This window comes from Gavia stellata, chromosome 3, assembly GCF_030936135.1.
Source record: "Gavia stellata isolate bGavSte3 chromosome 3, bGavSte3.hap2, whole genome shotgun sequence".
NCBI classification, from domain to species: domain Eukaryota; kingdom Metazoa; phylum Chordata; class Aves; order Gaviiformes; family Gaviidae; genus Gavia; species Gavia stellata.
The window spans coordinates 18433246-18454825 of NC_082596.1; the positions used below are offsets into that span (position 1 = coordinate 18433246).

The 21580-nt window shown below is 37.3% G+C and overlaps 1 protein-coding gene across 3 annotated transcripts in view; it reads left to right on the top strand.

The window, feature by feature from the left end:
• Positions 1-21580, top strand: part of CSMD3 (CUB and Sushi multiple domains 3) — a 731455-nt gene that overhangs the window by 582440 nt on the left and 127435 nt on the right. For all 3 annotated transcript variants that reach the window (XM_059815714.1, XM_059815715.1, XM_059815716.1), the window contains 5 exons: positions 3981-4105; positions 8059-8155; positions 10976-11080; positions 17969-18087; positions 20679-20748. In XM_059815714.1, the coding sequence (XP_059671697.1) occupies positions 3981-4105; positions 8059-8155; positions 10976-11080; positions 17969-18087; positions 20679-20748 (516 nt within the window). The remainder of the gene's footprint in view (positions 1-3980; positions 4106-8058; positions 8156-10975; positions 11081-17968; positions 18088-20678; positions 20749-21580) is intronic.

Below are 21580 nucleotides of genomic sequence, written 5' to 3' on the forward strand. Positions count from 1 at the left end.
GACACAGCTGGTAAGGGAGCCTACCAGGGGAGGTGCCCTGCTTGACCTGCTGTTTACAAACAGAGAGGGTCTGGTGGGAGAAGTGATGGTCAGAGGCCATCTTGGGCTTAGCGACCATGAAAAGATAGAGTTTTCAATTCTTGGCCAAGTAAGGAGGGGGGTCAGCAAAACCACTACAATGGACTTCCAGAGGGCAGTCTTCGGCCTGTTCAGAACGCTGGTTGAGAGGGTCCCTTGGGAAATGGTCCTGAAGGGCAAAGCGGCCCAGGAAGGCTGGACATTCTTTAGGAAGGAAATCTTAAAGGCGCAGGAGCAGGTGCTTCCCTGTAAGAAGAGTGCTGTAAGAAGAGCTGGCGGGGAAAATGACCAGCCTGGCTGAATGGGGAGCTTTTGCTGGGACTCAGGAAAGAAAGGAGAGTTTATCACCTTTGGAAGAAGGGGCAGGCAACTGAAGAAGAGTACAAGGGTCTCGTTAGGTCATGCAGAGAGGGAATTAGAAAGGCAAAAGCCCAGCTAGAGCTCAATCTGGCCATGGTCGTAAGGGATAACAAAAAACATTTTTACAAATATATTAACAACAAAAAGAGAGCCAAGGTGAATCTCCACCCTTTACTGGATGCGGGAGGGAACATTGTCACGAAGGATGAGGAAAAGGCTGAGGTACTTAATGCCTTCTTTGCCTCAGTCTTTAATAGCCACACCAGGTATCCTCAGGGTATTCAGTCCCCTGAGCTGGAAGACAGGGATGGAGAGCAAAATAAACTCCCCATGATCCAGGAGGAAGCAGTTAACGACCTGCTATGCCACCTGGACACTCACAAGTCTATGGGGGCCTGATGGCATCCACCCAAGGGTGCTGAGGGAGCTGGCGGAGGAGCTTGCCAAGCCACTCTCCATCATTTATCAACAGTCCTGGTTAACGGGGGAGGTCCCGGATGACTGGAGGATTGCCAGTGTGACGCCCATCTACAAGAAGGGCCGGAAGGAGGATCTGGGGAACTACAGGCCTGTCAGCCTGACCTCGGTGCCGGGGAAGATTATGGAGAGATTCATCTTGAGGGCGCTCAGAGGGCATGTGCAGGACAACCAAGGGATCAGGCCCAGCCAGCACAGGTTCATGAAAGGCAGGTCCTGCTTGACCAACCTGATCTCCTTCTATGACCAGGTGACCCGCCTAGTGGATGAGGGAAAGACTGTCGACGTTGTCTACCTGGACTTCAGCAAAGCCTTCGACACTGTCTCCCACAGTATTCTCCTGGAGAAGCTGGTGACTCGTGGCTTAGACAAGTGTACGTTTTGCTGGGTAAAAAACTGGCTGGATGGCCGAGCCCAGAGAGTTGTGGTGAATGGAGTGAAATCCAGATGGTGGCGGTCACAAGTGGAGTCCCCCAGGGCTCAGTTTTGGGGCCGGTCTTGTTTAATATATTTATCAATGATCTGGATGAGGGGATTGAGTGCACCCTCAGCAAGTTTGCAGACGACACCAAGTTGGGCGGGAGTGTTGATGTGCTTCAGGGTAGGAAGGCTCTGCAGAGGGATCTGGACAGGCTGGATGGATGGGCCGAGGCCAACCGGATGAAGTTCAAGAGGGCCAGGTGCCGGGTCCTGCACTTTGGTCACAACAACCCCATGCAACGCTACAGGCTTGGGGACGAGTGGCTGGAAAGCTGCCCTGGAGAAAAGGACCTGGGGGTGTTGATTGACAGCCGTCTGAATATGAGCCTGCAGTGTGTCCAGGTGGCCAAGAAGGCCAATGGCATCCTGGCCTGTATCAGAAATAGTGTGGCCAGCAGGAGTAGGGAGGTGATCGTGCCCCTGTACTCGGCGCTGGTGAGGCCGCACCTCAAATCCTGTGTTCAGTTTTGGGCCCCTCACTACAAGAAGGACATTGAGGTGCTGGAGCATGTCCAGAGAAGGGCGACAAAGCTGGTGAGGGGTCTGGAGCACAAGTCTTATGAGGAGCGGCTGAGGGAACTGTGATTGTTCAGTCTGGAGAAGAGGAGGCTTAGGGGAGACCTTATTGCTCTCTACAATTACCTGAAAGGAGGTTGCAGGGAGGTGGGTGTTGGTCTCTTCTCCCAAGTGACGAGTGACAGGACAAGAGGAAATGGCCTCAAGTTGTGCCAGGGGAGGTTCAGGCTGGATATTAGGAAAAATTTCTTTACTGAGAGAGTGGTATCACAGTGGAATAGACTGCCCAGGGAGGTGGTGGAGTCACCCTCCCTGGAGATGTTCAAGGAACACGTGGACATGGCATTGCGGGACATGGTTTAATGGGCATGGTGGTGTTGGTTGATGGTTGGACTTGATGATCTTACAGGTCTTTTCCAACCTTAGTTATTCTGTGATTCTTTGATTCTGTGAAAAGTTTTTCTCAAAAATACTAAAATCTTGATAGATATGAAAAATAAGTACCACTGGGGTAATATTAATAAAATATGATTAACCAGCTGTTATGCACAAGTAATGTTTATTTAGACTGTTGCAGGCATAGGAATAGAACCACAATTTGTGTATCAATAGGAAGCTGTGGTATATAGCTATATTTCATTTATTCTCAGTGATTAGAATTTAATCAGTAGAATTGTACTATTTACCCCCTTGAAATATATCCCCCTTGTTTTTCAGATATAACAACTCAACAAAGTGTTGAAATAATTATTTTGGCCATTGATCACAATATATTATTGATATTTTAATACATTATTTAGTCTGTGGAAGAGAAAGCTATCTGTCTCTAGGGAAGTTGAACTGAGAAAGGGTTACAGGCTACCTTATGTGTGAAAATCACTGTGCCAATAAAGGTGATAAAATATATATGAGGTGAAAATTGCATTGAACTAAATCAGTTTAATAATTGAAGTGGTAGACATGACCATATTAAATTGCCTTAACTCTAGTGAATGCTTGAATATTTCTGTACAGATCATAGACATCAATCATTCTGTCTGTTCATCCTTTTTTGAGTAATTATTTAAACACTTTAAGTGACACTGACCTTTAGTTTATCCATGTAGCTCCCAACAGATTCTATCAATTATATGTCACACAAAATGTAGGTACAGTATTCATTATTAAGATAAGTTGCATTCTCCTATGTATTTTCTAAATCCTCACATTTGTACCTAGTGAAATCTGTTCAGAACTTAGTAGTGTTGCATAGAAGTGATAGATTAGCTTCTAATGGTTTTGATAAACCTTCTCATCAATCTTTTCCTTCAACTTCCTAAATACCAAAAGAATATATGTATCTAGATTAAGCTGTAATATTCTTTGTCCCTGTTAGAGCATCTAATGGTCTAGACAAGATACATTCAAGTTGAACATGCAGAAGAGAAACTTGATGGTACTGAATGACTGTCCTATTTCATGCATAACACTTTTATTAATCCATGGGCATGGTTATGATGAGTGCAGTCTTGCAAGCATTTAGCAATTTCTTTACTAATGTGATAGATCCATAGTCTGTAATGGCATAACTCACACAAGCAAAGAGAACAGTCAAGGAGTTGAGACTGGTGCTATTAATTATTCAGACAACAACAAAGCAGCAATATTAAGAAAGAATGTATCTTTTTAATGACACATTTTTATCTTTTATACTAATACAATACATAACTGTTCAAACTTCATTCTTAACCCCTAAAAATAATGCTTTATTTTTGTAAGATTACTAGGAGACAATGGAATGGATTTCACTTTGTTAAAAGTCAAATAAATAAGGGGAATATGATCATGATTCTGTCATGTAGAAAACTGACATAATTCTAATTTTCCTTTATTCTTTTTTGGTCATTTAAAAGAAGGTTTTTGAGTTACAAGATTTTATTTTCCTAAGGCAAATATAAATTTTTTAATGTAGCATAAATTTAAAAAAGTTTTCAGCCATGATATGCTGAACATTGTGTAAGCTTTTATAATAACTTTTCTCACTTCTGAAGCTTCATACTTCTTTTCTTGCCTTGTGCATTTCCTTTCAGTGCCCTGTGGTGGAATTTTAACAAAGCGCAAAGGGACCATTTTGTCTCCTGGTTACCCTGAGCCTTATGACAACAATCTGAATTGTGTGTGGAAGATCACAGTACCAGAGGGAGCTGGGATTCAAGTAAGTATACTTGTTATTTGCTTGTTATCATCATGTTTAAAACTGTTTTTCCTGATGCAAGAGCATGAAAAGATCATTTGTTCATACATTTTTCTATCTCACTAATGATTCTCACAATGGAAATTTTTGCATATGTTTTTATTCACATAGTTGTTAAAAGTTATAAGATTTACAAAAATCTTAAAAGATACACTTGTAACTTTTTACTTAGAAAAAAATCACCAATAATTTTAAATGTGTTATTTCAATAGGTCAGTGACTCCTTGTAAGCCAGAGGAAATAGAGAGGCTTTCCTGTGATTTTTTTTTCCCTCCCCCAACATGGATAAATCTCCTCTAACAGAGTGAAATTAAGTGGGTTGCGTCCATGGACAAGTTATATATGTTTTCCTAGAAACTCTGTTATTTACTCTATATTATGGAAGTTCATTGTGATATAAAGAAACTTCAGTTTCCCCATAAGATAGGAATTGGTCCTTTAAACTGTTGTCAGAATTCTCATTTACTAACATTTAGATAAAGAAGTTCATGGAACACATAGCAGAAAAGTATCCATTAAGCTAAGTCATGAATATCTCACTCCTTAGAGTTCACTAAAGAAACTGACAGAAATCTGGTTATGGGAAAGGCAGTTGAGTTTAATAAATTAGGACTTTTAAGAATCATCTGATCAAATTCCTAGCAAAACGTATAACAAGAAACCATGGTAGCAAGTTTTCTATGTCTACCCTTGGTTCAAAATATAACTACTGTAGAAAATGAATAAAGAAAGAACTCAGTTTCTGTAGGTAAAGATTTAATAAGGAAAATCGGCAAAACTACTGTGGTCGGTTTATTAAAGCTTTTTAATAAATTGCATCACAGAGCTTTTAAGGTATTCTACTGTGTCAAGAAAAGCTTTAAAAATAGTATAAGTTTATACTTTGTTACTTTATAAGCATTCAGAACAATCTATTTTTGTTTTAAATAACTAAAAATACTTAAGACAAACAAAAACTTTACAGAAGGACACAGAAATCATCATAAATACAACCTAAGTCCATACATGATAACATTTATGATTTCAATTTTCAAAGCCACCAGTGTTCATTAACAATAGTATTCAATAATCTAAATCAGTTTTGAGGTTGATTTGGAGGAACACTACTTGATTTAACAGTTGACTAAATTAGGATACTTTGTTCTGTGTATTTCTTATTCAATCAGTAATGTAAGTTAAACACTAGGAGGATAGTTCAGAGGATTTAAATTAGGCGTTCTGACTTAGGCAGTCACTGTTGCTCTTTGGAAGCGTTTATCTCTTATCACAGACTGCATTAGGTGATTAAATTACTAACTTTTATTTCAAGTTAGATGTCAAATCTGTGTGATATTCTTTTGCTCCACAGTCGTAATAAAGAGATATATTTACTGTTTGCTTTTTTTCTAGTTCTCCTGAGTCTTTTTGCTGAGCTAGGGAATACCATCCTTTCTTTCTATTATCAGTTACTGAATAAGTTATTAATTTAAACTTTTATAAATGTAATGACAACAGGGCAGTTTCATGGGCATACCTGTATGATTGTAATTAGATCTGTAGAACGTTTAATATTGTCACTGAAGCAGGACAGTCATGAAGTGTGATATTCATGCTTGACCCTTTGAATCCTGTCTGATTTTCAGGGCTAGGTCTGAGGAAGAAAAAGTCCCTGATATAGTAAACTGAATACAGCTGATACAGGATCAGTAAGACAGAGTATACATCAGAATTCATCATAACATTTTTACTGCATTATTTTTCACAATTGAGCTTAGCTATGTATGTACTAATGCCATAAAAAATGTCATCAGAAGTGTTTTGGTTTTGTTTTTTTCAATTCATAAGAAAGAAAAAACTGAATATACATATATAAAAATGTAATTATTTCTGTGAAAGTCAGTTACTTGATGCAACATTTGAAAACTTGGGTGACTGATTTTGCCCAACCTGAGAATGCACACAAATACAGATATTCACGATACTGTGATATCTATTGCTTTTGTGCTTATGTAAGTGCATAAAATATCTGGACATTTTTCCTGAACAATATTTATTCCCTCAAAGTAACAAATACACTTTCCCATCTTTAAAGGAGATGAAAATAATATATCACCAATGTATATTCCTCTGTGAAATATGTAGATGGAATTTTAAACTATTTAGGTATAACAGCTATCAACGTGTATGACATTGTTGAATTTGTTGAAACAGTGTGATCAGACGTAAATGCTGAGCTGTCTCATATCAAATCGAAAAGCAGACATTTAAAAGTATATTTAGGTAAATACGAAGAGTATGCACTAAAAGCCTGCCTTCAGGCACCTAACTTAAATGCCTTATATCAGGAAATTAATCTACCATGGTTCCTTACAAAGTTAGGGCAGAAAGGCACCTTGAGTAGATAATTCAAAACATCTAATATAGACTGGCTCTGAATCACTGCCTGAAGTTATGTCTGTCTATTTATTGACTACATGGGGAGGTTAGGGCAACTAGCATCAGTTGCACTGCAATAGAAGATTTCAATTAGGTGTTTTATCATGAATATAAAAACTCTAGTCAGCAGAAATCTAGCCCTGAAAACATGTAAAAAAATCAGATAATTTAAAATTTGTTCTGAAGGTTTCCTTAGTGCCTGCACTTCCAATTCTGTATGTCTTCAGAAATATTCCTGAGAGAGACAATACCCATAAATTTCACCTAAATCCCTTGTGAACCAAAAAATAAACAGACAAGTCTTAACGTTTTTTGAGAGATCAGATCCAGTGGACCTCCTGAAAATATCTAGAACATGCTAACAGTCAGGGCCTCTGCATTGCTTCACTTTAAAAAAAAAAAAATTAAAAAAATCATCCTTCGGCTGTAGTATCTGACCAATTCCTACAAAAAGTACAGTGTTTAAGACCCCCATCCAAGAAACAGGTAGCCAAACTGAACATTCTTTTTACCTAGAAAAAGGTCCAAGTCATATATTTCACCTAGAAAAATAACTTCATTACCTAGTTGTACTGGAACCAGGGCTTATTTCTTTTGTTGAAGTTACTCCATTTTGAAGAAAATAAAAGGAAGAATAAGTGAGGCAGAAGAACAGTAAAAGAAGCATAATTCTCTAACTTAGTGAATAAGGTACACCTTTTTGAGGGTGCTGGGGTTTCATCTGTGTTTCTGTCACTCTTTAGATGTTTTTCATTAGACAGTTATTTCACTAAACCAAAAAAATGCCAGACCCTCTCCCCTCCAAAACAGGACGAGGAACCTGGTATTTCTCTACTTTGTGGAGAGTGTTTTCACCATATCAGAACAGATATATCCTCCCTCTTGCAGTCTATCTGCTTACTGCTTTGCATCTCCTTGTAAGTGGAAGGATGTCATCACCACTGGAAGGAATGAAGTGAATGTTATGCCTTTTGCTTGTAGCATGCTAGTGACTGCTCCTTCTCAGGAGATGAGTCAATGATGAAGGCACCAAACATGGGAGGTTGCTCTTCCCTGGAGGCAGAATTGAACACGGCAAGATAGATGAAGCAGCGTGCATCCCTGTGGAACTGTTTTTAGCCCTGGATAAACTAGAAAGAATCACAAAGAAACTGCAGTAATTGAAGATACCATGTTTTGTCTTCCCCTCAATGTCCTCCCAAAAAGGGAATCATATTCTATACCCAGATGATTTTCACAGTTTTATGACTCTTGTCAGAGGTAATATGTGGTTGTCACTAAGGATCACAGGATTTAGAAGTCTGAATTGGCAATTAAATACAAAAAATGTTACAATGCAATTTTATTCACTTAATGATGATTTTCCATTCTCTTTGACAATGAGAGCAAGACACAGCTTTTCACGATTGAAAGCAACAGAGGCTACAATTTACAGTCATCTTTGTGCTTGAATAGAGGGGAAGAGGTTTATGTTCTTTTCCTCACATTTTTCTTTATAGGTGCAAGTGGTGAGTTTTGCCACAGAACACAACTGGGATTCCTTAGACTTTTACGATGGTGCTGACAACAATGCTCCAAGGCTTGGAAGTTATTCAGGTGAGTGAGAAGATTTTACAATAAGTATTTCACAGATTCAACTCTTTATTGTAAACAGAGAGCTCTTTCTAGTTCTTTTGTATGTGTGTGTGCGCACGCGCGTGTGTTTTTTTTCTCTTATAATCAACAACAGGTAATATTCTTTCTGTTTTAATCAGTCGTCTCTTAGCAGACTTTCATGAAGCCAAGTATCTGAAAATGATAGAAATGAAATAACATTCAGAGGCTTCCAAACTAAATATCTATTAATCTCATTTTTTACCTACTTTTATAGCAGGGTCCAGAAATACAGACCTTTAAAATAGATGCCTCTTAAAATTGTACATGACTAAAGGATACATTCTTTATCCTTATTTTAGATAAATGAGGCAGTTCTGTTTGCCTTACTTTTTCTTGTTTTGTTTTGTTTTCCTTTATTCTACTTCATTCATGGGTACGGAATAAGATCACAGAAAATAAGATTGTTGTCTTGTCTTGTGCTGAAACACAAATAAATAATCAATCACATTTCTAAAAATACCCTACAAAATATGTTCAGAGCTGCTTGATATATTTGGCTGTTACATTTAAAATTATTCCAGTTACAGGATTTGCTCTTGTTTTTTGAAAAACCTAGTGAGTATTTCTCCTTTTGTGGATAAAAGCGTGTAAAATTCAGGCGTATGTTTTGCTGGGTAAAATACTGGCTGGATGGCCGAGCCCAAAGAGTTGTGGTGAATGGAGTTAAATCCGGTTGGCAGCCAGTCACAAGTGGTGTTCCCCAGGTCTCAGTACTGGGGCCAGTTCTGTTTAATAACTTTATCAATGATCTGGATGAGGGAATCAAGTCCACCCTCAGTAAGTTTGCAGATTACACCAAGTTGCACAGGAGTGTTGATCTGCTTGAGGGTGGGAAGGCCCTACAGAGGGATCTGGACAGACTGGATTGATGAACCGAGGCCAATTGTACGACATTCAATAAGGCTAAGTGCTGGGTTGTCGTGAATAAGTGTAATGCACCTCACTCAAAAGAGAGAAGCAACAATATGTTTTACTGAGGCAATATGATGTTATAAAAGTGCGACTTAACAAAGTTTGATGGCAAGGTTCATTCTATTAATTACTGCATGGAAGAAACATGCAGAGGAGAATTGAGTTACACTCGAGTTAAAATGATTTGCAGAGAGACTGGAGACATGACGGGTAATGAAGACCCTCCAGTTGAGTCACGAGGTTCAGAGTGGACCCCCTTGCTTTCTAAACTCCTGATGAAGCTTAGGTGTGGCTAGGTCCAATCCTAGTCTCAGACTTGGACAACAGTTTATTTCTAATGGAAAAGATAAAAAGAATAAGGAAGACCCTCCCATTGAGTCACGACATTCAGAGCGGACCCGCTTGCTTTCTAAACTCCTGATGGAGTTTAGGTACAGCTAGGTTCAGTCTTAGTCTCAGACTTGGACAATGGTTTATGTCTAAAGGATTATATATGCAAAGTTTATGTAATGTTCCGTTAGCATCAATTCAGCATGCAATCGAAGTTACCAAAGCAAAATCAAAGTTACCATACTACGAGGTTATGTGCAGTATCGGTCACTTAGCAAAGATCTGCAGTTGGTAAAAGGTCTCTCTGCCTTGAGGAGCAACCTTGAGAGGTGGAACAAGCTGCACAGAGAGGTTGTGGAGTCTCCTTCTCTGGACATATTCAAAACTCGCCTGGACGCATTCCTGGGCAATCTGCTCTAGGTGAACCTGCTCTGGCGGGGGGGTTGGACTAGATGATCTCCAGAGGTCCCTTCCAACCCCTATCATTAACTGTGATTCTGTGATTCTGTGTGTCCCAGCTCAAGGGGAGATCACCGCCATGCAGCCACGCTGCTCTAGCAGGGAGAGCTCAAAGAAGGCTCACTTAGGCTGTCATATTCATGGGATAAAGTCCTTGGCTCGTAGTCAAATTATGTAGGATGGGAAAGGTACGCTTGAGACTCCTTGTACCCACAACTTTCTTTGTTCCTTGATAAATGAGTCTTGGAAAATCCAACAGCTATTCATGTGTTAATCGCATGATGGGTGTTCCAAGCTCATATGCATCGAGGCTCACTGTGTCACTCTGCTCCTTTGTGGGTTTTCAGAGAACAGATTGAAACTAGAGGAGTTCTTGGCCCAGCTACGGCTCAGGCCTTTGCTTCCTTCGGACCCTGTACCAAACTACTGCTAGTTTGGTTAAGGGGTTGAGTGGATCTGTCACATGGGTCCTGCACTTGGGTTACAGCAACCCCATGCAACGCTATACGCTTGGGGAAGAGTGGCTGGAAAGTTGCCCGGCAGAAAAGGACCTGGGGGTGTTTGTTGGTCGACAGCCAGCTGAACACGAGCTGGCAGTGTGCCTAGGTGGCTCAGAAGGTCAATAGCGTCCTGGCTTGTATCAGAAATAGTGTGGCCAGCAGGAGTAGGGAAGTGATTGTCCCTTTGTACTTGGCACTGGTGAGGCCGCACCTCAAATACTGTGTTCAGTTTTGGGCCCCTCACTACAAGAAAGACGTTGAGGTGCTGGAGCATGTCCAGAGAAGGGCAACGAAGCTGGTGCAAGTCTTATGAGGAGCGGCTGAGGGAACTGAGGTTGTTCAGTCTGGAGAAGAGGAGGTTGATATTTGATAACATCCATGGTGACAAAATATGGTGGAATTGGTTACGCGACCTCTCTCTCTCCCCCCCTATCATCCTCTCTTCTCTGTTTCCCCCTTTCTCTTTTTCTCTTTCTCTCTTTTTATACACACACACATTTATGTATGTATTTAGTTCAGTTTCTGTGTATTTCAATAATATTTTGATTTTTCTTTTCAGGAACAACCATACCTCCACTTCTGAACAGCACATCAAATAATCTGTACCTAAATTTTCAGTCTGATATCAGTGTTTCAGCTGCTGGATTTCATCTTGAGTATACAGGTAATGCAGATATGTTCAATTAATTAAGAGTGCTTGCTGGGTCCAGATATTAGGTGTACCTAAACTATATGAAAGAGGAATATGCAGTTCTATTGCACATAACGAGCTACATACCATTACTTCAAAGTAATTGGTAAAATCCTCATTTAATTCCGAGGGAGCAAGATCAGGCCTGAAACCTGTAATGTAAGGACTGGGAAGTTTAGTTTGTCTTGCTTTCATCTTTTCTGAACGTACAGCAGCCAGGAGTAAATGCAGATATGGTCACGTGGCAATCCTAATACAAAGATATAACATATTTATATAATTGTTGCAGGCAAAACCAGCGTACTGATTTGGGTGATTTCAATTTAACTTCTTTGCCAATTAACAATTAATTGCTGATCCCGGTATTGAACAAAAATAGTAACAAACAAACCCTTAGGAAAAACTTGCCTGCTTCCCTCCGGACACCTCCCCACACACTTTTGTTCTCCAGTGGCCTTGCCACACACTACACTGTCCCTTTGGTGAGGCAAGGGCAGTGCAGCAGTTTGGGTCAGTGTCCTGTGGTTCCCGTGGTCACTTTAGAGTCCCACCTCTCAGTGCCTGCTTGAGTGGACACTTGGACTCCAACCCCTGCTCATCCCGCTGCTTCGGCTGCAGTCTCTACTCGGTCAATACTCTTCTCTCTGTCCTCCTCCAGTGAGGTCTCCTCTCTCCTCCTGCTCTGGCCTTGTTGTTCTGTTTCTTGGTGCTTACCACCTTTTCTTAAATTTCTTTTCACAGAGGCACATCTGAGTGGTTCAGAGGCACCACAAACTCCTCTGGTGGGTGCAGCTGTGTCCTGCAGTGGGTCCGTTGGACCCGGCCGGAGCTGGCTGGAACCAGCTATGTCCAGCACAGTCCCTGGTCTCTTCCCACAGATGCCACCCCTGCAGCCCCAGCCCCCCCCAAATCTGCAAATTATGCCCAATACAATAATATTTGTACTATATAGTATGTATTTTATATGTGTGTGTAGGGCATGAACATTAATTGCTCTCAGAGGAAATGGGAGAATGAATAAACTGAAAATAGCAGCTGTGCTTAACTAACTGACAAATGCTCACAGGTTGGTGAGAGCACAGCAGAATTATTTCAAATGTCTTTATTATTGCTGAGTACTTCACCAGTGGAAAAGGCTGTAACTATAAATATATTTTCTGTCTGAATGAGACTGCCTCAGCTGACTGACAGGAATTCTGGCATCACTAATATTTTGTTGCAGATTTTTATTTTTTTTTTTTTCTTCCCAGCTCTGCAGTTCCCTCTGCTCATGTTGGTTCGGATGTCGGATCTGCATAATTGTGTCATGGTTATTTCTTGTCAGCTTTACAGCATGCAAATCCCATGCTGTGGTTGTCTGACTAGCCAGTCAGAGAACACGGCTTTGCAAAATTGCTGCCTGATCACTTGTCTATAACTAAACATTAATTATATATTAGAATTATCCTGCCATTTCCTTGCAAGGCAGATAGTCTCTCAGCTGCTTACCAACTTCAGAGGGGAAAAAACTGCAGGAAGTTATGAAAAAAAAGTAAAATGGGACTGAATCTAGTGAAAGTGAAAATGCATCTGTGTATTCTTACATGTCCAAATAACGGAAATGTGTAGTGTACTGCCGGTATACAACTTTCACCTCTAAATAAAAAAAAGAATTCACAGTATATCATTTAAGGTATTGGTCCATGCCAAGAAAAATAGCTATATGTGTATGTATGGATTTATACAAGGGTGCATGTGTGAATCTGTACATATGTAATGTTTTCTGTGTGAATGTATAAACCCAAAGTATATGCGGAAAGTTTGTGATTCAGGAAAGAATATTGATGTCCCTCAGTAGATACCTAATTAACCCGTAGCTCAGTGAAATACACCATTTTACAAGATTAATGCTTAATTAACTTTTCATGTGCAGGTGATAGAGATATGTGATTAAAACATCATATAGACTTTGGGATGGAGTGAGGAAGTCGCAAACCAATGTCTAAACCTGGAAACAAATGTAAATTTAAAGGCAAAAATTGTATAGCAAATAAAGAATTGCTGTTGGAGAGTAAACTATGATGACTTCTGAATTAATATTTTCTGTGATATGTGATATATTTTATAAAGGTATGCTCCACAATAAACATAAATTATTGTGCATGTGTGGGAATTATTGAAGTAAAAATCTATGGTATTCAAAGTACAGAATAGGATTAAGTGACCATAATAACTCCATAAAATCTGTGGAATACACTATCTATATTTTCTTAATAAGAAAAATAAAACAGAAAATATTGTGAAGATTATTTTGAAGTTTAAAATAGAGGTACATAGTAACTAAATTCCTATACTTCAAATTGCAAAATAATGAAATAATTTTGTAGAATAAATGTGGAAAAATGTAAAGCACTAGGCATCCATGTTTGTTTACCACTCTCTGGCTCACAGCACAGAACTAAAGCATGGTTTCAGAGCATGCAATCTGGATTCCTGTCATGCAAAACTAGACAGGAATGTGTACTTCAACATCTCAGCTAATGCCTTCAGCCACTAATGGACAATCAGCCTACAGGACCAGATTAACTAAAGCTAAGAAAACCCTTTAGTTTAGCACTTAGTGTGGATCTTGAGTCCTAGGCACCAGCTGTTTTAGTCCATAGATCCATGAGTATTACTCCCCACTGCTTGCTAAGGACGACATAGTCTTTATTACCTGTGGGTTGGAGGAAAGTTTTGTGATTTTTTTTTCATCCATGGCTTAATTTTGTTTCAAGAATAGACTATGGAAAATTCTGCAGTAGGCTGAATCATTAATTTGATAGAGATCAAGCTAAGGGACAATACTTAGTATTGCTGGAAGGAAGACAACAGAAACTGTATCTTGTCTGTCTTCTGGATTTTTGTCTCTTGCAGCTTTCTGCAATGGAGAAACAGGACTTTTTGTCAGAATTCCATAACTCACAATACTGCTATATTTCTACTGAAATTTCTCCAGAAACACATAGATCAGAACAAAGTTCATTCTCCTCCGTTGTGCTCTGACTCTCAGACAACACTTGCTGCTCTAAAAGTCGTGATTATGTTTTTAGAGATAGTTAGTAAATAGAAAGTAATGGCCACATTTTAATGCCAGTTTCATAAATTTATTGCATTTCACTGGAGTCTATACTGACAGAGGTCATCATGAGGAGTCAGCTTCACATCAGGAGTATCAGTGGACAGTTCTCATTCATTGAAAATTACATTGGAGTTAAATATTTACATTATGCAATTACCAAGTCAGTTAGCCATAAACATTTTTTGTTCAATGTGTAGTGCATCTTTCAAGTCTATTTCACATATTCTAGGAGACACAAGTCTGAGGGGAAGTGCACCTCTCTTGCCAAAATGATTACTTTTTCATCTCAACAACAGTCTGTAAGAAGGTTTCATTCTGTTTCATTTCCAGTATCTCTTTTCATCCGTTCTTAATAGTTTTTCATGCTGTCCAGTTTGGCTCATCTTTTGAAATGCTACAAAATCCAAATGCACTTTTTTATATAAAAACAAAACAAAAGGAACTTTATATTTGTTGAAGAAATATTTTAAGACCAAGTAAATGATAATTTGATGTAAGGAATTAAGTATTCTTATTTCAAAACTGAATAGTGGTCTTATCAATAATAATTTTTCTAGCATATTTTTACTTCTTTGTTGAATCCTTAAATTCTTATTATATTCATAACATGCAATTTATGTATTCCAATGGATACCTTAAATATGAAAATATATTGCATCAACTGAAGTATGTCAACAAAAGGCATCACAGAATGGTTTGTTAACCACATACATAATGTTTATACATTTTTATGCCACTATAGATCTTAATTTAGTCCTCATTTTCTTTAACTAAAGTTTTGCTGATTAGGTAATTGATTATGCTGTATAGATAGCAGTAATGTTCTTTGAGATTAGTTGAGTTTGTCAGATTGCCTCATACATAATTTCTATAATAATATCTATTTAAAATTAGCAAAAAATATGACACACTAATTTTTATTCTAAAATATAAATCCTAGAAATCTATGCACTTAAACCGTATAATGTATAATTCTAACATCATAAATGCTAAAACATTTCCATAAAATTACAGCAATAACTTTAAAGAATAAAAAGCGTTATTACTTTAAGACTTCTGTAGTCCCAGAGTGCATTATCCAAAAATTCATTGGTAGCTTTTTATGTTTAGAGCCATAGGAGCTGTTGGAGAAGGACAAGACAGCATCAAATAACTTCTTTTTCTTTATATACAATTGTTCTTATCTAAAAATTAGAAGATACTGAAAATATGTTTTCAATGAATGCCTATATTAAAATCTCTTTTCTTTCTAATGCCATTGCTCATGAAAGTTTAAAAATCTAACACATTATACTGAGATAGTAGCATAATGTGGTTTGAGGAACTAGTCATGCACTACAAATGAGTCAATAATGAACAGAGTGCAGTTTATTAATACATTTATGATTTCACCTGAGTAACTATCATGACACTCTAAAGACACAAGTTCTCAGAACTAGCCCTCAGCTGGGAAGGCAGCAAACATTGTTATGTTTCAGTTTGTTGAAAGACATTGTAGATATTCAAACAGTACTTTTTTCCAAATGTTATTTTATTAATTGAAGTGAGAGCACAATAGGATGAATACCTGTCATCTGGTTTGGGCTTTTAAGATACCTACTTTGAGAAAGGCATATAAATGAACTCATTTCATTTTGCATGGACTGAGTATTCACATAGTAAGGTTTTGCATTTCAGCTGAAGGTTCAGTAATTGGAAACTGAAAACTACTAACTCTTTCCTTAACTGTTAAAAATAGATTATAAGCACTCATCTGTGTAAGCTGAGTACTGCTGTTCTTTTGCATTTGTACTTTATACATGAGTTGGATCGTTGTCTGGATCTCTGAAATGTAAAAAGTGGATCTAAGCCCATCAGCCATTTTCAAAGTAGACTCTTCGATGTTCTTTTTGTTTGCAGTTTGAGAAGAGAAAATAAGAATTTGAAAGATAAAAATCATCTGTTATGTAGAAATAGGTTGCGACATACATCATTTTGCACATTGCAAATACGGGTTTGTTATGGGATCAGTAAGTGTGTGATCAATATATACAAAAGTATTATTGCCATAGAGAAAAGAACATTATATGCTCTTCTGTGAACCTGCAGAGGAAAGGCCTGAAATAAATACTAACTTTTTCAAAGTAGCAACATTCACACAAAATGATGCAAGCCGGTACTGAATATTATGGAGAACATCTTGTTGCTAAATTGTGTAAATACCTTAATACCAAAATACAAAATTAATTAAAAAAAAAAAAAAAAAAAAAAATCAGAGTTAACAGTGACCAAAAGTAATGAGTACAACTGCTCAGTTTGTGGACCTGTATCAGTTATTTCTGACTCCCATTAACAGATATCTGCAGTAAAAAATATAGTTTTACTTCTCATTACTGTTCTCAGCAGAGAAAATAAGGACTGCAGACATTAAGGATAATTTTCCAATTTAGGATTGAATTATGTTTTATAGCAGGAAGTTTATATTGTCATGGTCCTAAGTTTTACTTGTATGAACAGACTGTAGATTCCAATGATTTTAGTTCAAACAGTTTTTTCTTTTAATATAGTTTTATATAAAATTTCATGTGCCCAATACATTTTTAATAACAGGAATTACAAACTAGATTATCAGTTTAATATCTACTTTCTACATGCCAGACATTCATTTTTTTTTAAATATTTTTACAGTACAATGTTATTGTAAATTTATGGTAGTGAAAAATATTCTTGATGCACAAAACATGCCTTATGAGAAAAAATCATAAATTCCTTAGAATTTGTGTTAGCTTTCATATAGTATAAAAATACATCATTGTGAGATTCTTCAAAGAGTAATTTTTACTTAATGAGATTCTTACATAAAGTGATCAGTTACATTAGTAAGTTTTTAAACATGCAAATGTTGATAATATATCGAAGTAGTGCCGTTGTTGAATCCCACATTTCCCTTTTACCCTATATACGGATGTTTATTTGCTTAACAGCCCTGGCTTCACAACTAGTTAGGGTGTAATTCTTACAGTAGGCAAAGAGAGTAACTGAGCTGCTTATACTTAATGTTACACATATTTTTATATTCCTGGATCTTCCTGGGTAGATGCAGTGAAGAAGAATTTATTTATTTCTCTTTTTGATGACCATGAAAAAAGCATACAGTCTCTTGGTAAACTAGCTTCTATTGCAATAGAAGCGATACTTAGATACTTCAGTGACAATAGCAGATTAGGTTAAATTTGATGTAAATATTTACTCTGTGTGTGTGTGTACACGAATGGAAGAGTAGAATCAGATCTGTGAAGGATTAAATGCAGGTGAGCAGTTATACTTTGCACTGGTTTTCCTGTGTTTTGCACTTGGTGTGGTATTGGCCAGCATCCCCTGGAACAGATGCTGGGAAAGGAAAGTGGGGGTGTTCCTAGTTTGAATTAGGTAGGCTGTAGTTAAGAGTGAGACTGTAGGTGGAAATGAGTGAGTCTGAGCCAGGAGATAGTGGAAATTTAGTGGAGACTTTGAGTTGAGACTGCAGATTGTTGGGAAGTGTTGCCACCCTGATTATTTCTTTCTTTTTCCTTTACTCAGGAAAGAAGTTTTTTCTCCTTATATAACAGTTGTTCCAAAATAATATGCCACTTGCTTGTCTGCAGACAAACTGCTGCTACCCAAGAGCTTACTGAAACATATCAATACAGTGTTCCTATGTACAGTGTACACAGAAGTTCTATGTGAATATAAAAATAGATTTTATGTTCCTTAGAATGTCTAAACTTCTCAATTTTTCACAGCTATAGGTTTGGACTCCTGTCCTGAACCACAGACCCCAAGCAATGGGATCAAAATTGGAGACAGATACATGGTTGGAGATGTGGTGTCTTTCCACTGTGATCAGGGTTATTCTCTTCAGGTGAGACAAGTTTCCAATTTCAAATGGTGCCTCTTAGTTCTTTAACATGGTTATGTTTGAGTCTGTCAATATGAAATGGACTTCAAACTCTTCAGGAGTTGTGAACACATGATAAGCTTGCAGGACTGGTAGGCTTTTCTACCAAATATTAAATTAACAACTATCCAAATATTCCATCAGAAGTGTATGGCTCTGTGCTTCCTCTGCATTAGTGATTACAGGTTGTTATCTATTATTGATGGCATCTTTGGTATTCATAGCTGAGCTATGCAGTGTTGGCAAATTAAGCTAAATCACTTGATGAGCAGCTATCAATAGTTCTCTATGTACAGGAAGAAAAAGAAAGTGACGGGGGGGAATAAGAACAAAGAGGAAGGAAATAATTGTTTTTCTCAGTAAATCAGATAGTGTCAGTTATTTTCTTTCAGTAATTTCTTGGGGGTTTTTTATCCAAAAAGGTTTTCAAATGTGGGTATATTTTTGCCGAGTAAATTTGCTAGGCTTTTGCATTAGCAAAAGGTATAACTAGGGGTAATGCAGTGATTGTAAACTGTGACTAATTTGCCTCTTTGAGTTACTTAGCATAACCAGGAGGAATCTGCCTACAGGAAAGATCTTGAAAATATTTTTAAAAATTTGTACAGTTACACTGTAGAACCAAATCCAAAACTGAGTACTGTTTCCACTTGAGACACTCCCTGAAAGGAGCAAGGTTCCAACTGACAGGTTACTATTTTCAACAATTATGTTTTTTCTCATTTGTGACTCTGCAGACTCTACAGTTTCCACTTTATCTAGCTCTGTGAGAGCGCAAAAAGAGAGAAAACAATCACATTACTTATGCATAGTAAAAAGAAAAGTCTTAAAGGGAGAAAATGTTTTGTATAAAAAAGCACATTATTAACCACTAATGGAGTTATTGATACCTTTGGAGTAAAATAGCAAAAGGATAACTTACCTGCCTTTCTTTCTTCATTAACACCGGTATCACCTGTAACACATGTTGATGAGTGTCAAACTAACTAACTGAAGTTTTAAAAAAGCTAATATTTCCAAATATTTATTTTACATAATTCTGTGAAGACCTAAATACTGGGGTCATACTTATTGCTTCAGAAATATAAACTGAATTACTTTTTGGACTAAAATATTTTTTAGAAAGCTGCAGTTTCTGTGTTGCGACAGAAACTAAACAAATTTGTCTGCTTCCAGATCTCAACTGCCATTTGGATTTGGGACATGTATCCCAGTTTCCCCTTCAAGACAGAGTTCCTAGTCATGCCTGCAGCCTTCTAGCATTTCAAGAATAACTGAAATGTTCTGTGATTGCAGCTCTGACAATGACTATTGAAGTTTGTTTCTTATGTTGCCTGATTTTAGCTGGTCATTCTTGGGAACAACCTGTCAATTATTTTTTCTTCTTTGTTTTAATTTCATACCTAAATACAAATGTGTGAGCAGACAAGCCACAGTAAATGGCTGAAATAAAGAAAATACAAAGAACATTGGAGCATAGACTGTGCAAATACCCATGTAAAATATCTTCCCTCCATATTGTTTTTCTGGCTTATACAGTATGACTTTGCCACTTCATTTTCTTTTGTTTTTCTAGTAATGAGCAGATATGCCTACTTGCACTATGGAGAAAGTGTGTTTATTTTTCTTCTAGGAGAGAAAAAGAATGGGTTGCAGATTGATGAATAAACTATTCACAGTTACCCTGGATGCTTTAGAGATAATTGGTTCCCTCAGATGCTACAGGCTCTGAATTGATAAGGAGATTTAACGTGAAAAACTAACTTTTCACATGAAGGTTGAACAAACAGGCTAAATGCTACAAAATTTTTTCTACTAGGTCATCTTAAAGTGTATACTATAAGATTTTGCAAGATATCCCAAGTACAGTTTTCTCTTAAGATTTTTCATTTTTATTTGCTGTCCCTGGAAGACAATTACAATTACATGAGGCTGACAAACAACACAGAGGGTCACCCTGGTGGGTCTTGGAACTTACCCGTAACAGATCGCCTTGAAATAATAACACCTTATCTGTTGTAAAAGGACACATGTTCTAAAGAGATTCCTTAAATATCTCAGCTTTTGGCAACTTAAGCCAACTGTTTTGGGAGTGAGGGTGGACTGCATTTAGAATAAGTATTATGAATTTAAGAGGCAAAGTCAGTACTATATAACATATATAGTTCATATCTTTTTACCGTGTTCCACAAATGATGCAAATCAATACTATGTAAATGTTGCTTCAATTAGACCTTTAGTTTCTAGACCCTTGTATTATACTAAAGCTGGTATTATAAAATTCAGCTGGATACTGTTATATTTTCAGAATTATTATTAAGGGCATAGACACAATTCTCTAGTGGGCTAACAGTCCATAGTTAAGATTAGAGTCTTCTCTGTTATATTGAAGGTATGATACAATTCACAGTGTACAATATAAATGTTATACTTTATTGGTTTTTTATATTTTGATGATGTTTTAAAACATAAATTCTTTTTGTTGAGATCCTAATGATGTGTCATCTATTGTATATTTTTTGTTATATGAATTAGCAAATATTGTGTCATTTTAGGGACATTCACATATCACCTGTATGCCTGGACCAGTAAGAAGATGGAATTATCCAATTCCAATATGTTTAGGTATGTTCAGCATACATAAAATTTCTTAAGTATGCCAGAATGAGAAAGTCAGAGAACTCAAAAATAAAAGATACATATAGGGGAAAGAATAGGGAGAACTCGAAGAACTTAATTAAAAATGAAAATGGTCAAATTAAGCTGAAGATTTTCAAAGTACACTTCACACTTATTTTGGCAAAGCTTTTCTGAAACGTCCAATCAGAAGAAGAAAGAATGAAATATGTACTAGTCAGAATCTATCATCAATTCACTATCAGTGAAGAGACCTCCAGAGACCCTTGCAAACATAGTTAATTTATTTATGAATCATTTCCACAGCAGAGGGATGACTATTATAGAAAATACTAAAATAGAAATAGCATTACATTTTCATCTCTAATAAAGTTCAACATAAGGCATGTCTGCCCAATTTAAGAAGATACATTATTTTTCAAATTAAGCTACATACATGACCATACTAATATTATTGGAAGAAGCACTGGAATCCTGCCAGAAGTGCAAATGAAACATCTGAAGTGCATTTAAATATATTCTCTTAATATGATGAATAAATGTGACGGTTGTAAAACTCCTTTTATTTGCATTCTTTTTCACTGAATAGAAATGCCTTTTTGTTTGGGTTCCCTAACAGTAAAAGTTACCTGTATTTGTAATCTTGAATGTATGGAAAGTAGGATGCTGCAGATCTCACTAAAGATTTTATACTTTGCTTTTCTTCAAGACAGATTATATATCCTCTTGAGCTGTCACACATAATCCTGTTCTTAATCCTGTGAGGTATTGAAAACCTCCTATGAGGTACTGAGCTGCCTCAGCTCAGAATTTATAAATA